General features: G+C 51.1%; 1 protein-coding gene across 8 annotated transcripts in view; it reads left to right on the top strand.

Moving 5' to 3' along the window:
* The window catches only part of patj (PATJ crumbs cell polarity complex component), a 565,709-nt gene that overhangs the window by 226,236 nt on the left and 324,978 nt on the right, over positions 1 to 14,495 (top strand). For 7 of the 8 annotated variants that reach the window (XM_072510952.1, XM_072510955.1, XM_072510950.1 and 4 more), the window contains one exon: positions 8,922 to 8,987. The exons of the other annotated variant lie outside the window; for it this stretch is intronic. In XM_072510952.1, the coding sequence (XP_072367053.1) occupies positions 8,922 to 8,987 (66 nt within the window). The remainder of the gene's footprint in view (positions 1 to 8,921; positions 8,988 to 14,495) is intronic. 8 annotated transcript variants of the gene reach the window in all.

Below are 14,495 nucleotides of genomic sequence, written 5' to 3'. Positions count from 1 at the left end.
AGAGGAAGGCGCAGAAGGGTGGGTGAGTAAATTTGCAGACGATACTAAAGTCGGTGGTGTTGTCGATAGTGTGGAAGGAAGTAGTAGGTTACAGAGGGATATAGATAAGCTGCAGTGCTGGGCTGAGAGGTGGCAAATGGAGTTTAATGTAGAGAAGTGTGAGGTGATTCACTTTGGAAGGAATAACAGGAATGTGGAATATTTGGCTAATGGAAAAGTTCTTGAAAGTGTGGATGAGCAGAGGGATCTAGGTGTCCATGTACATAGATCCCTGAAAGTTGCCACCCAGGTTGATAGGGTGGTGAAGAAGGCCTATGGAGTGTTGGCCTTTATTGGTAGAGGGATTGAGTTCCGGAGTCAGGAGGTCATGTTGCAGCTGTACAGAACTCTGGTACGGCCGCATTTGGAGTATTGCGTACAGTTCTGGTCACCGCATTATAGGAAGGATGTGGAGGCTTTGGAACGGGTGCAGAGGAGATTTACCAGGATGTTGCCTGGTATGGAGGGAAAATCTTATGAGGAAAGGCTGATGGACTTGAGGTTGTTTTCGTTAGAGAGAAGAAGGTTAAGAGGAGACTTAATAGAGGCATACAAAATGATCAGAGGGTTAGATAGGGTGGACAGAGAGAGCCTTCTCCCGCGGATGGAAATGGCTAGCACGAGAGGACATAGCCTTAAACTGAGGGGTAATAGATATAGGACAGAGGTAGGTTCTTTACGCAAAGAGTAGTGAGGCCGTGGAATGCCCTACCTGCTACAGTAGTGAACTCGCCAACATTGAGGGCATTTAAAAGTTTATTGGATAAACATATGGATGATAATGGTATAGTGTAGGTTAGATGGCTTTTGTTTCGGTGCAACATCGTGGGCCGAAGGGCCTGTACTGCGCTGTATTGTTCTATGTTCTATTGGGTCTGCTCCACCATTTGACTGTGGCTAACATGTTCCTCATCTGTTACCTACAGTGCTACTGACCAATAGCTGGATTACAAATTCTGCCAGAGCATCTCCTCCCTAGAACAAATGACCTAGGAGCAGGAATAGGCAATTTAGCCTCCTGAGCCTAAACACCTTCAATGTGTGATGCACTATCAATTACGACGAGACGAGAGTAGAATGTAATCGAAATGGCTGCTGTTCGGAGAGCACACACACTTATACTCCGCCTCCTGGGCGGAGCCAGCCGGCAGGGATCTACACCTGTACCTGTAGTACAGGGGCCTTACCGTAATACCCATATATACAATATAATACAACAGTGGTGACTACCACATTCACCCCCTGTTAAAAATGAGTCCAGCGGGGGTGGTGGAAAACTATATACATACAGATTGGTTTTAAAATTACAGAGGAGGTTACAAATTTAGACGATCAGGCGCCTTAATCTGTCGTTGAGAGCGCCGTAGTGCTAGTGGCGACTCAGGTGTCGGCTTGGTCTTCGGTGACTCCGGGAGCGTGTCGAAATCATCTTCATCCCCGGGTGGGAGCAAGGGGAGGATTGATTGTCCTGGAGCGGGGGCTGCGGTGGGGTGCGCCGGGGGGGGGGGAGGGTGGTGACGGGGCGGGGGTGTGGGGACCCAGCTAGTGCCAGATCCCTGAGGGAAACTGTGTCATGGCGGCCGTCTGGGTACGCTACGTAGGCATACTGCGGGTTTGCATGGAGTAGCTGTACTCTCAACCAACAGGTCCGCCTTGTGGAGCTGCACGTGCTTGCAGAGGAGAACGAATCCTGGAGCTGCCAGCCAGGTTGGGAGTGAAACACCGGAGGTGGTCTTCCTGGAGAAGGCAAAGAGGCGTTCATGGGGGGTTTCGTTGGTCACGGTGCACAGGAGCGACCGAATGGAGTGAAGTGCGTCAGGGAGGACCTCCTGCCAGCTGGAGACCGGGAGATTGCTGGACCGTAGGGCCAGCTGGATGGCCCTCCAGACCGTCCCAATCTCCTGCTCCACTTGCCCGTTTCCTCGGGGGTTGTAGCTGGCCGTCCTGCTCGAGGCAATGCCACTGTTGAGCAGGTACTGGCACAGCTCCTCGCTCATAAATGAGGATCCCCAGTCGCTGTGGACGTAGGCGGGGAAACCGAACAGAGCGAAGATGGAGTTGATGACGGTGTCAGACGTCATATCGGGGCATGGGACGGCGAAAGGGAATCGGGAATACTCGTCGATCACATTAAGAAAGTACATGTTGCGGTCGGTGGCGGGGAGGGGCCTTTTGAAGTCCACGCTGAGGCGTTCAAAGGGGCGGGAGGCCTTCACCAGGCACGCACGGTCTGGCCGGTAGAAGTGTGGTTTACACTCCGCGCAGACCTGGCAGTCTCTGGTGATAGCCCTGACTTCCTCGATGGAGTAGGGCAGATTGCGGGCCTTAATGAAGTGGTAAAAGCGGGTGACTACCGGGTGACAGAGATCGTCGTGCAGGGTCTGCAGTCTGTCCACTTGTGCGCTGGCACATGTACCTCGGGACAGGCCATCGGGGGGGCTCTTTGAGCTTACCGGGGCGATACAAAATCTCAATTGTAGGTGGAGAGCTCGATCCTCCACCTCAAGATTTTAGATCTTACCCTGCTGTGTGTTGGTAAACATGAAGGCAGCCGACCGTTGGTCAGTGAGGAGAGTGAATCTCCTGCCGGCCAGGTAATGCCTCCAATGTCGCACAGCTTCAACGATCGGTTGGGCCTCCTTTTCGACGGAGGAGTGCCGAAATTCGGAGGCATGGAGGGTGCGGGAAAAGAATGCTACGGGCCTGCCTGCCTGGTTGAGGCTGGCGGCCAGAGCGACGTCTGATGCATCACTCTCGACTTGGAAGGGGAGCTTCTCGTCGATCGCGTGCATCGCGGCCTTGGCGATGTCGGCCTTGAAACGGCTGAAGGCCTGGAGAGCGTCGGCCGTCAGTGGGAAAGCGGTGGATTGAATGAGTGGGCGGGCCTTGTCCGCATAGTTTGGGACCCACTGGCTGTAATATGAAAAGAACCCCAGGCATCGTTTGAGGGCCTTGGGGCAGTGGGGAAGTTCCATGAGGGGGCGCATGCAGTCAGGGACGGGCCCCAGAACTCTGTCTGAACCACATAGCTGAGGATGGCTAATCGGTTCGTGCTGAACACACACTTCTCCTTGTTGTAATTTAGGTTGAGGAGTGTGGCGGTGTGGAGAAATTTGGAAAGGTTAGCGTCGTGGTCCTCCTGGTCATGGCCGCAGATGGTGACGTTTTCCAGGTACGGGAAAGTGGACCGCAGCCTGTACCGGTCAACCATTTGGTCCATCTCCCATTGGAAGACCAAGACCCCATTGGTGACGCCGAAGGGAACCCTAAGGAAATGGTAAAGGCGGCCGTCTGCTTCAAACACAGTGTATTGGCGGTCCGCCTTACGGATGGGGAGCTGGTGGTAGGCAGATTTCAGGTCCACTGTCGAGAAGACCAGGTACTGTGCAATCTGATTGACGATATCAGATATGTGTGGGAGGGGGTACGCGTCGAGCTGCGTGTACCGATTGATGGTCTGACTGTAGTCAACGACCATCCTGTTGTTCTCCCCGGTTTTCACCACTACCTCTTGGGCTTTCCAGGGGCTGTTGCTGGCCTCGATGATACCTTCCCGCAGCAGCCGCTGGACCTCAGACCTGATGAAGGTCCTGTCCTGGGCGCTGTACAGTCTGCTCCTGGTGGCGACGGGTTTGCAATCCGGGGTGAGGTTTGCAAACGGGGAAGGGGGGTCGACCTTGAGGGTCGCGAGGCCGCAAACAGTAAGGGAGGTAGGGTCCCTCAAATTTCAGGGTTAGGCTCTGGAGGTTGCACTGGAAGTCCAGGCCGAGTAGCAAGGCAGCGCAGAGGTTGGGGAGGACGTAGAGCCGGAAGCACTCAACTCTACGCCCTGGACGGTGAGGGTGGCGATGCAGTACCCCCAGATTGCCACGGAGTGGGATCCGGAGGCCAGGGAGATTTTTTGGTTAGCGGGATGTACCGCGAGGGAGCAGCGCATTACCGTATCGGGGTGGATGAAGTTCTCAGTGCTCCCAGAGTCCAGAAGGCAGGATATCTCGTGCCCGTCGACCTTCACCTTTGTCAAAGCGGTCGTGAGGTTGTGCAGTCGAGACTGGTCGATCGTGACCGTGGCGAGACGCGGCTGGTTGTCGGTGGTTGCAGGCGATGAGCGGCCCGATGAGGTGCCCGACGGGCAGGGATCCAGAGGTGAGTCAGATGGCGGCGCCCAAGGGCCGTACGTGTTCTGGGGCAGGCAAGATGGCGGCGCCCACGGGCCGCACGTATTGTGAGTGTAGCAAGATGGCGCCGCCCACGGGCCGCACGTGGTCTGAGGAGTGGAAGATGGCGTCGCCCACTGGCCACACGTGGGGATACCGGGACAATAGCGGCGATTGAGCAGGCCTGGCACACTGCATCAAAATGTCCCTTCTTGCCACAGGCCTTGCAGAGCGCGCTCCGCGCCGGGCAGCGCTGCCGGGGGTGTTTTGTCTGTCCGCAGTAGTAGCACTTGTGTCCCCCGGGGTTGGTTGGCTGCCGCGCAGCGCAGGCGTGGGGTTGGCTGAGGGCGGTCGCTGATGGGGTCCACGATGGGGTGGCCGCTGGCGGGGTCCACAATGCACAGGGGGGGTGGGCCGTGCGGCCGGGGGCATAAGCCTGTACGTTGCGTGAGGCAACCGTGAGCGAGAGTGCTAGTTTCTTGGTCGCCATGAGGTCAAGCGTGGCCCCTTCGAATAGACCCTGGCGTATGTAGTCAGACCCTATGCCTGTAACGAACGTGTCTCTCATTAGCCGGTTCGAATGTTCAGTGGCCGAAACGGCCTGGCAGTCACAGTCTCTCACCAGGGCGAGCAGGGCACACCAGAAATCTTCCACAGACTCACCGGGAAGTTAGTGCCACGTGGATAGAAGGTGCCTGGCTTAGATCTTGTTGGTCTGCTGAGCGTAATTCTCCTTCAGTAGTGCCAAGGCCTCTGTATAGGTAGGCGCGCCCTGGACGAGGGGAAAAACGTTGGAGCTCAGCCGCGTGTACAGAATCTGGAGTTTCTGTGCTTCTGAGATTGGGTCTGGTGCAGACCCGATGTATGCTTCAAAGCAAGCTAGCCAATGTTGGAAGTCCTTTTTGGCATTGTCTGCTTGAGGATGCAGCTGCAGGCGATCTGGCTTGATGCGGAGGTCCATCTCTGAAAAATATCTGTGTAATAAATTGATGCACTATCAATTATGACGAGACGAGAGTAGAATGTAATCGAGGCTTTATTACTCGATAAAATGATGTGTGCCCTCCTCCAGCAGCTTACGAAATGGCTGCTGTTCGGAGAGCACACACATTTATACTCCGCCTCCTAGGTGGAGCCAGCAGGCAGCTATCTACCCCGTACCTGTAGTACAGGGGTCTTACCGTAATACCTATATATACAATATAATACAACAGTGGTGACTACCACAATGTGATCATGGCGGATCCCATCATGGCCTCAACTACACTGTCCTGCCCATTCTCCATAACCCTTCAACCCATTACTAATTAAAAATCTGTCTAACTGCTCCTTAAATGTATTCACTGTCCCAGCACCCACCACGCTCTGGGGTAGCAAACTCGACATATTCACAACAGTTTGGGAGAAGTACTATCTCCTCAAATCTTTTTTAAATTTGCTCTTATTCTAAGATTATGACCTCTCGTTTTAGAATGCACCACAAGAGAATGCATCTGCTTCAAGTCTACTCTATCCATAATGATGACCAAAAGGTTATATGTGGACATTTAAAGAAGGCCTGGAAAAATGGAGGGGGAGGTTGAGACTGTGGGAGCTTTGGAAGATAATTTAGGACATGGACCTTAGATGACTGAAGGCACAGCCAGTGGTGGTCAAAGAAAGGAGGAAAGCACAAAACGCCAGAGTCAGAGAAATGAAATCTTTGGGCTGTAGAAGGGTATAAAGAGTGTAGAGATAGGGAAGGATGAGGTTGCAGTCAGCAAATCAGTTTTCCAATGGGTAGAATTGCAACCAAGTCATATTTTCCCAAGTTAAGTGAAGTCAGGAGTTATGTTTTTTAAAGTGAGTCAGTAACATGTCCTCTTTTTTTCTCTTTTTTACACCATACCCAACAAATCTGATGGGAATTAAAATACTAATTTGTGTAATAAATTTGTCTGACAAAAATTTAATTGAATTTTTTGAGGAGATGACTAGGTGTGTAGATGAGGGCAGTGCAGTTGATGTAGTCTTAATGGACTTTAGTAAGACTTGGAACAAGGTCCCACATGGGAGATGATCAAGAAGGTAAGAGCCCATGGGATCCAGGGCAATTTGGCAAATTGGATGCAAAATTGGCTTAGTGGTGGGAGGTACATCAAAGGTTGTTTTTGTGACTGGAAGCCTGTGCCCAGTACTGCAGGGATTGGAGGTATGATGAATTTGCAGATGACCTGAAAATTGGTAGCGTGGTAAATAACGAGGAAAAACCCTAAGATTACAAAACCATATAGACGGACTGGTCAAATGGAGCAGAATTGTGGCAAATGGAATTTAACCCTGACAAGTGTGAGTTAATGCATTTTGTGGGGGACGAACAAGGCAAGGGAATACACAATGAACGATAAGATGCGAGGAAGTATGGAAGACCAGAGGGACCTTAAGAGTGCATGTCCATAGACCCTTGAAGGCAGCAGGACAGGTAAATATGGTGGCTAAGACTTATGGGATACTTGCCCTTATTAGCCAAGGCATGGAATAAAAGAGTAGGGAAGTTATGATGGAGCTGTATAAAACATTCGGTAGGCCACATAGTCCTGTGTGTAGTTCTGGTTGCCACCCTATGGGAAAGATGTGATTGCTTTAGAGAAGGTGAAGAAGAGATTCACCAGGATGTTGCATGGGCTGGAGTGTTTCAGCTATGAAGAGAGGCTGGTTAGGCTGGGGTTGTTTTCCTTGGAGCAGAGAAGGCTGAGGGGGGACCTAATTGAGGTGTATAAAATGAGGGGCAAAGATGGGGTGGACAGGAAGGAACTTTTCCCCTTATTCATGGGATCAATAACCAGGGTGTATAGATATGAGTTAAGGGTCAGGAGATTCAGAGGGTATTTGAGGAAATACCTTTTTGCCCAGAAGATGGTTGGAATCCTCATGGCGGGAACCCTCACAACATTTAAGAAGCTTTTAGATGAGCACTTGAGATACCATAGCCTACACTACTACTAACCAAATGCTGGAAAATGGGATCAGAATAGATAGGTGCTTGATGGCCGGTGTAAACACGATGGGCCACAAGACCTCTTTTTGAGCTGTAAACCTCGATGAAGAACATGGATATTGAAGAAACCTTGAGTTTCTTCCAATTGTTGGCTTGAGAAATAATAATCCGAAACTGCCTGTTGTTTTAGGAACTTTGCTTACTTTCTGGGCACAAATTTTCTGAAATTAGCCACAGGATTATTGATTGTAAATTTAATCGTAGCCTAAATGTTACAACCATCACCTTTGAGCCACATGTTTTACAGACAGCAGTTCACTTTGTGGCCAAACTTTCATAACTTTTATAACCAAATGATAAATCTCTTGATGACGACATGATTCTTGTATACTTGAGAATAAGACACATGTTATTCATGAACCAATTGCCAAAGTGACCTCAGCATTTCACTGCAGTTAATACATGGAAAACATGTAACACTTGTGCGTCTTGGTAACTTGCTTCCCTGGGGTGGCCATGGAAAGGTCCAGTCAGGGCTGGCCAGCCACAGAAGGGCCAGGTGGGGTCTGGACATAAGTTCATAAGTTATAGGAGCAGAATTAGGCCATTTGGCCCATCGAGTTTGCTCCGCCATCGATCATGGCTGATATCATCCTGGCCTTAACACCACCATCCTGCCTGTTCTCCATAACCGTACAACCCATTACCAGTTACAAATCTGTCTTAACTGCTCCTTAAATTTACTCACTGTCCAGCATCTATTGCACTCTGGGGTAGTGAATTGCACAGATTCACAACACTTCGAAAGAAGTAGGTTCTCCTCAACTCTACTTTAAATTTGCTACCTCTTAGCCTGAGGCTATGACCTCTCATTCTAGAATGCCCTACACGAGGAGGAATCCGCTCCACGTCTGCCTTATCCATACCTTTTATCATCTTCTATCCTCAATTTGATGGAAGAGTCTGGTTGGATCTGGGATGGTAATGGAAGAGTTGGATCGGGTGCAGTCATGGAAGAACCTACTAGGGTTAGAGGTGACCATGGAAGAGTCTCGTCAGGTCAGAGGTGGCTACGGAAGAGTCCGGTTAGATTGGGGCAGCCATGGTAGAGTTGGATCTGGGATGGCCATGGAAGGATTGGGTAGGGTAGCAGCTGTGGAAGGCTTGAGCATCAGGGATGGGCATCATATGCTAGCAAGAACCAGGCTGAACTTTATTTAGCTCATGACTTGCAGTTGTATCCTCTACTACTGACAGCAACAAAAACACTTCCATTCACACGAGACCAGTGAGAAAGGAAGGAATGGGAAATATGGCTCTCAGACTCCCTGATTGACAAGCTGCTCAGCCAGTCGTTGCCGTAGATCTAACGATTCAGTCTACAAAGCAGCCAGCCAGTGGTGGGGTCAGGCAGGAGGAGAACAGGTTTACATACAATTTTCTCTAAGTACAGAGACAAGTAAAACAAAAATTGATTCAAGTCCACTCCAGTCCAAGTCACTGACTCAAGTCAATAACAACAATGTGAGCCTCAAAACAGTATTTGGGCCTTAATTTGAAGATGCAATGAGCTTCACCCACATCAGCCATGAAGAACAGCATGATTAGAAATAAAGAAAATGTATTGTTTATAAGTTTTAGATTGTTGCAGTTGAATGCACGAGTGCAACACAAACAAGTTGCACTTTTTCATGCACCGAAATGCAAGACATTTAAAACTGGATTTATTTTGGATTTCTGTTTAACAGCCATACTCTGTATATCAAAACAAGCCTGGACAAAGAAATGAAAGAGAAAAGAAAAAACTAGTGAAGGTAACCTCTTAAAAAAGAATATTCTGATAATAGCTTTTTATTCATGGTAAATTGCTTCATTTTTTAAACTATTTTGTAGCGATACAGAATAAGAACCCTTTTAGTGCCAGTTTAGTTAACATTGCTATTATTTCACATATTTTTGCTTTCCTGATTGCAGCAATGTGACTTTTCAGTTCCAAACGAATTGATAATTAATAGCGTTTTTTGTATTTTTACTACAGTGGTCAAGATGATAGATTAAATTATCTTATGATTAAAAAGCAAGGGCAGAACGGTTGCGCAGTGGTTAGCACAGGGACTGCGGCACTGAAGACCTGGGTTCGAATCCCAACCCTGGGTCACTGTCGGTGTGGACTTTACACATTCTCCCCGTGTCTGTGTGGGTTTCACCCCCACAACTCAAAGATGTTCAGGTTAGGTGGATTGGCCATGCTAAATTGCCCCTTAATTGGGAAAAAAAAAATTGGGTACTCTAAATTTATTTTAAAAAAACAACTTGCAATTATATAGTACCATTAACATAAGAAAACATCCAAAAACCTTTCAGAGTTGTAATCAGAAATGGACAAAGAAAGGGGATATATTGATTCTAATCTACAGAATGATGAGGGAAATGAGGACGTACAGGTGGAGAACCTAAATCTCTACCGCCATGTTTGGTTCAGTAATACCACCACTGATAGAGGTTATGGAGTCCTGAAGGACAGACACAGTAGCACAGTGGTTAGTACTGTTGTTCTCGGCTTGGGTCACTGTTTGTGAGGAGTCTGCACGTTCTCCCCGTGTCTGCGTGGGTTTCCTCCGGGTGCTCCGGTTTCCACCCACAAATCCTGAAAGACGTGCTTGTTAGGTGAATTGGACATTCTGAATTCTCCCTCAGTGTACCCGAACAGGAGGCGGAGTGTGGCAACTCAGGAATTTTCACTGTAAGCCTACTTGTGACACTAATAAAGGTTATGATCATAACTGCTGAGTGAATCTACATCAGGTGTGATGAGGGAACCAAAACAAGGAAGTAACTTGCTTGACTATCCCCTCTCACCAATCTACCTGTTACAAAATGCACTAATGACTTCAGGTGGCGACCATGGAGTGAGCGATCGCACATTTGATGGCTCCTGCTCGTGGTGGACCTTTTGGACCTTTTCCCTGGCTAACGGCGGAGCTGAGTGATGGTATAAGGTGCTGCAGAGGTGGAAGAAGAGAGTATCCCACCGGTTCATGGATTCGTGGACAAGAAGTGGTCGACAAGGAGGGAACAACTGTTGAAAGCTGGTAGGGAGCCTGCGACACAGGGGAAGTTGGCGGAGGGTCAGGATCCGAGCCTGCCTGCCCAGTGGTCGACGGAGCGGTTAGTGACCTTTCTCCTCAAGAAGTTTGCCCAGCAGAGGAAGGAGAACTTGGAGGACCTGGCCAGGGTGGTGGTTTCTGTAAAGGCGGGGATTGACCGCATGGAAATGAGGTTGGAGGCACTGGGCCAGGCGATTTGGAAGGTGGAGGTGGCGGTGGGAGAGCACGGGGAGCAGCTTGCCTTGATGGCTGCGGAGATGGGGTTAATGAGAGATCAACAGAAGAGGCTGCAGGATGGATGACCTGGAGAATAGGTCGCGCAGGCAGAACTATCCATGACGAAAAAGTCAATCCGGGAGTACACTTTGTGAACAGGAGAAAAAAAAAGAGTACTCTTTCGTTTTCGGCCACTCAAAACTCTATGGATCTACCCCTCCCATCTGTTCCATAAACCTCTTTAGTTCCTTCGCAGCCGCTGACACCCTCCCAGTTTTCGAACTTGGCCGATCCAGCCTTGGATCCATGACCGTATCAAAGTCCCCCCCCCGCCCCAACAATCAGCCAATGCGAGCCCAGGTCAGGAAGCTTCCCCAATACCCACCTCATAAACTCTACAATGTCCTAATTCGGGGCATAAATAGTCACCAGCACCACCGGCATCCCATCCAACTTCCTGCTCACCATAACATATCTTCCCCCAAGTCCGCTACTATACTTCCCACTTCAAATACCACCCGCTTATTAATCAGAATCGCCACTCGCCTTGTATTGGAATCTAGCCCCAAATGGAATACGTGCCCAACCAACCCCTTCCTCAGCCTAGTCTGATCCACCACCCTCAGGTGCGTCTTTTGCATCATTGCCACGTCTGCCTTTAAACTTTTCAGATGCACAAACACACCGGCACATTCAGCCCTCTCACATTTCTTGTCATCAGTCTGGTCGGGGGCAAACCCCCCCCCCCCCCCCCCCCCCCCCCCCCCCCCACCACACTTTTCAGGGATGCTGGTTGCGCTGCTGGTAATGGTATTTAATGAGGCTAAGGAGCAAGGGGTATTCCCCCCCCCCCCCCCCCCCCCCCCCCCCAAACGATGTCACAGGCCTCGATCTCTTTTATCCTGAAGCGGGACAAGGACCCAGAACGCCAGAACGATGTGGGTTGTACAGGCCAATCTCCCTTATCTAAAAGGCTTTTTTTTAAGAGGGTGAACACAATGATGTCTGAATTCATATTGGCGGGTAACATCCCATGGGTAAAGAAGATGTTGCGGGAGTGGGGTCGAGAGGCGGGGGGGTGGGGGTGGTTGGGCAGGCCCTATTGAATTTTAGGAACTATTGAATTTTAGGAACTATTAGGCGCGAATATAGCAATGATCAGGAAGTGGGAAGTGGGGGGTGGGTTGGTGTGGGAGCGGGTGGAGTCGGCATCATGTAGGGGCACTAGTTAGGGCAGCATGCTGGTGCAGTGGTTAGCACTACCGCCTCATGGTGCGAGGTCCCAGGTTCGATCCCGGCTCTGGATCACTGTCCTTGTGGAGTTTGCACATTCACCCCGTGTTTGCGTGGGTTTCGCCCCCACAACCCAAATGATGTGCAGGGTAGGTGGATTGGCCATGCTAAACTGCCCCTTAATTGGAAAAAATGAATTGGGCACTCTAAATTTAAAAAAAAAATGTAGGGGCACTAGTTTAGGGGCACTGGTAATGGAACCTCTGCTGTTCCCGCCGGCTCAGTACTCCACAGGCCCGGTGGTAGTGGCGGCTTTGAGGGTGTGGGGACAGTGGCGGATGCACATGGGAGTAGAGGGGGCGTCGGTATGGCCCCTATTCGTGGCAACCACCAGTTTGCACCGGGGTGCTTGATGGGAGGTTTCGGAGATGGCAGCGAGCGGGGATCGAGCGGTTTGGGGACCTGTTTATTGACGGCAGTTTTCCATGCTTGGATGACTTGGAGGTGGAGTTTGAGCTGCCCGGTGAGAATGCGTTCCGCTACCTGCGGATGTGGGACTTTGCACGGAGGCAGGTTTCGGCCTTTCCGCACACCGCCCCAGTGGTTACAAAGCAAGATAATGTTGAAAATGGGAATGGAGCAGGGGAAGGTCTCAGAAATTTATAAAGGGCTCATGGGATGGGAGGGAACCCCGGCAGGGGAGGTAAAGCGAAAATGTGAGGAAGTGTTGGGCAAGGAATTAGAGGTGGGATTGTGGGAGGATGCCTTGAGTAAGGTTAACGCCATGTGCCAGGCTTAGCCTGATACAATTCGAGGCGGTCCTCAGGGCGCATATGACTGTGGCCTGTATGAGCAGGTTCTTTGAAGGGGTGGAGGATAGGTGTGGGCGGTGTGTTGGAAGGTCCACGAATCATGTCCACATGTTTTGGGCATGTCCGAAGCTCAGGGGATTGTGACAAGAATTTGCCGATGTCATGTCCACGGTATTGAAGGTGGTTCCGAGTCCAGAGATGGCGATTTTTCATGTGTCGGAAGACCCGGGAGTCCAGGGGGCGTGAGAGGTTGATGTTTTGGCCTTTGCCTCCCTGGTAGCCTGGAGACGGATCTTTTTTTTTTGAATTTTGTTATTTAAAACAGATTTGTAACATTTACAGAGAAAAAAGAAGGCCATATACAAAAGCCTTAACATATACGAACAGTGGGAAAGAATAAACATATTAATAAGGCGCTTCCCCTATCAGCTGTTTGCCCATGTCCCGTGTGTTCAACTAAACTAATGTGGCTCTAACCTCCCCCCGCCCCCCCCCTCGGGTGCTGCTGCTGTCGGTTTCCTACGCTGTTCCCTGCAAGCGACTTTCTCCCCTGGGGGATCCCAGATCACCCCCCCCCCCCCCCCCCCCCCCCCGCCCACTTAAGTCTTCTCTGCGCTCCTTCCCGGCTGCCACCCCCACCCCCGCCGCCATTGTAGAGCACTGAAAAAAACTAAGTGCCCGTTAGTTCCAGTCCAGCTTCTTCTCTTTAATGAAGGCCCAAACCTGTTCAGGTGTCTCAAAGTAGTGATGGAGTTCCTCAAATGTAACCCAAAACTTCGCAGGTTGCAGCATTCCAAACCTCACCTGCTTTTTGTAGAGGGCTGCCTTTACCTTTATGAATCCTGCACGCCTCTTGGCCAGCTCCGTACCCAAGTCCTGGTAGATGCGCACCTCGCAGTTCTCCCATCTGCTGCTCCTCTCCGCCTTGGCCCATCGCAGCACACGATCCCTGTCGGCAAGCCGGTGAAAGCGAACCACCAAGGCCCTCGGTCCGTCGCCCGTCCTGGGCTTCCTTGCGGGGGCTCTATGCGCCCCATCCAACTCCAGGGGTCAAGGGAAGGCCTCCGGTCCCATCAGCGCCCCGAGCATACCCATTACGTATGCATCCGCATCCGATCCCTCACAGCCCTCGGGGAGGCCAACGATCCTCAAGTTCTGCCTCCTGGCTCTATTCCCCAGCTCTTCAAGCTGCTCCTGCATCCTCCTCTGGTGGGAGTTCAGCTCCTCCACCTCGTGCTCCAGCTCCATTACCGTGTCCGCCTGGCTGGAGAGCTTCACCTCGACCTCCCTTAGCGCCTTCTCTTGGACCGCCTGCGCCTTGACCATTCGGTCCATCACCGCCCTCATCGGGTCCAATGTGTCCCTCTTCAGTTCGGTGAAGCAGTTCCTAAAAAACTCCGTCTGTTGCTCCCTTGGCCAGTGAGCCTCTGCTCCCTCGTCCCTGCCGTCCGCCATGCTTCGCCGCCCGGTCTGGGGTCCCCGCTGCTCCTGCTTCGATCTTTGCCGCTCCACTCGACCACTTCTGGTCCAACTGTCCATACCCCGGGGGGAAAACCTCTTCCTTTCGTCTCCTCCACCGATTCGGGTCCCAAAAAAATCCTGTGAAACAGGTCCGTTCGCCCATCGCGGGCGGGTGCAATCCGACCTGCGACCTGCTTCCTCGAGGGCGCCACCGCCGGAGACGGATCTTATTGGCGTGGAGGGACTCAGAACCCCCAAAATCGGGGGTATGGTCAGTGACGAGGCCGGGTTTCTCAGGCTTGAGAAGATCAAGTTCACCCTGACAGGATCGATGCTAGGGTTCGCCTGGAGGTGGCAGCCGTTTATCGACTTCTTTGGGGAAAATTAAGCTGTCAGCAGATAAGGCGAGGGGTTAAGGGAAAGAGGGAGGTTGGGGGGGGGGGGTTAGTTGAGGCGGGAATAGTTAGTGGGGGAGGGGGAACTAGGGAACTGT

The sequence above is a fragment of the Scyliorhinus torazame genome, chromosome 7 (genome assembly GCF_047496885.1).
Source record: "Scyliorhinus torazame isolate Kashiwa2021f chromosome 7, sScyTor2.1, whole genome shotgun sequence".
Lineage (NCBI taxonomy): Eukaryota > Metazoa > Chordata > Chondrichthyes > Carcharhiniformes > Scyliorhinidae > Scyliorhinus > Scyliorhinus torazame.
The sequence above is the reverse complement of the archived record's forward strand: the minus strand, read 5'-3'. Positions and strand labels throughout refer to the sequence as shown.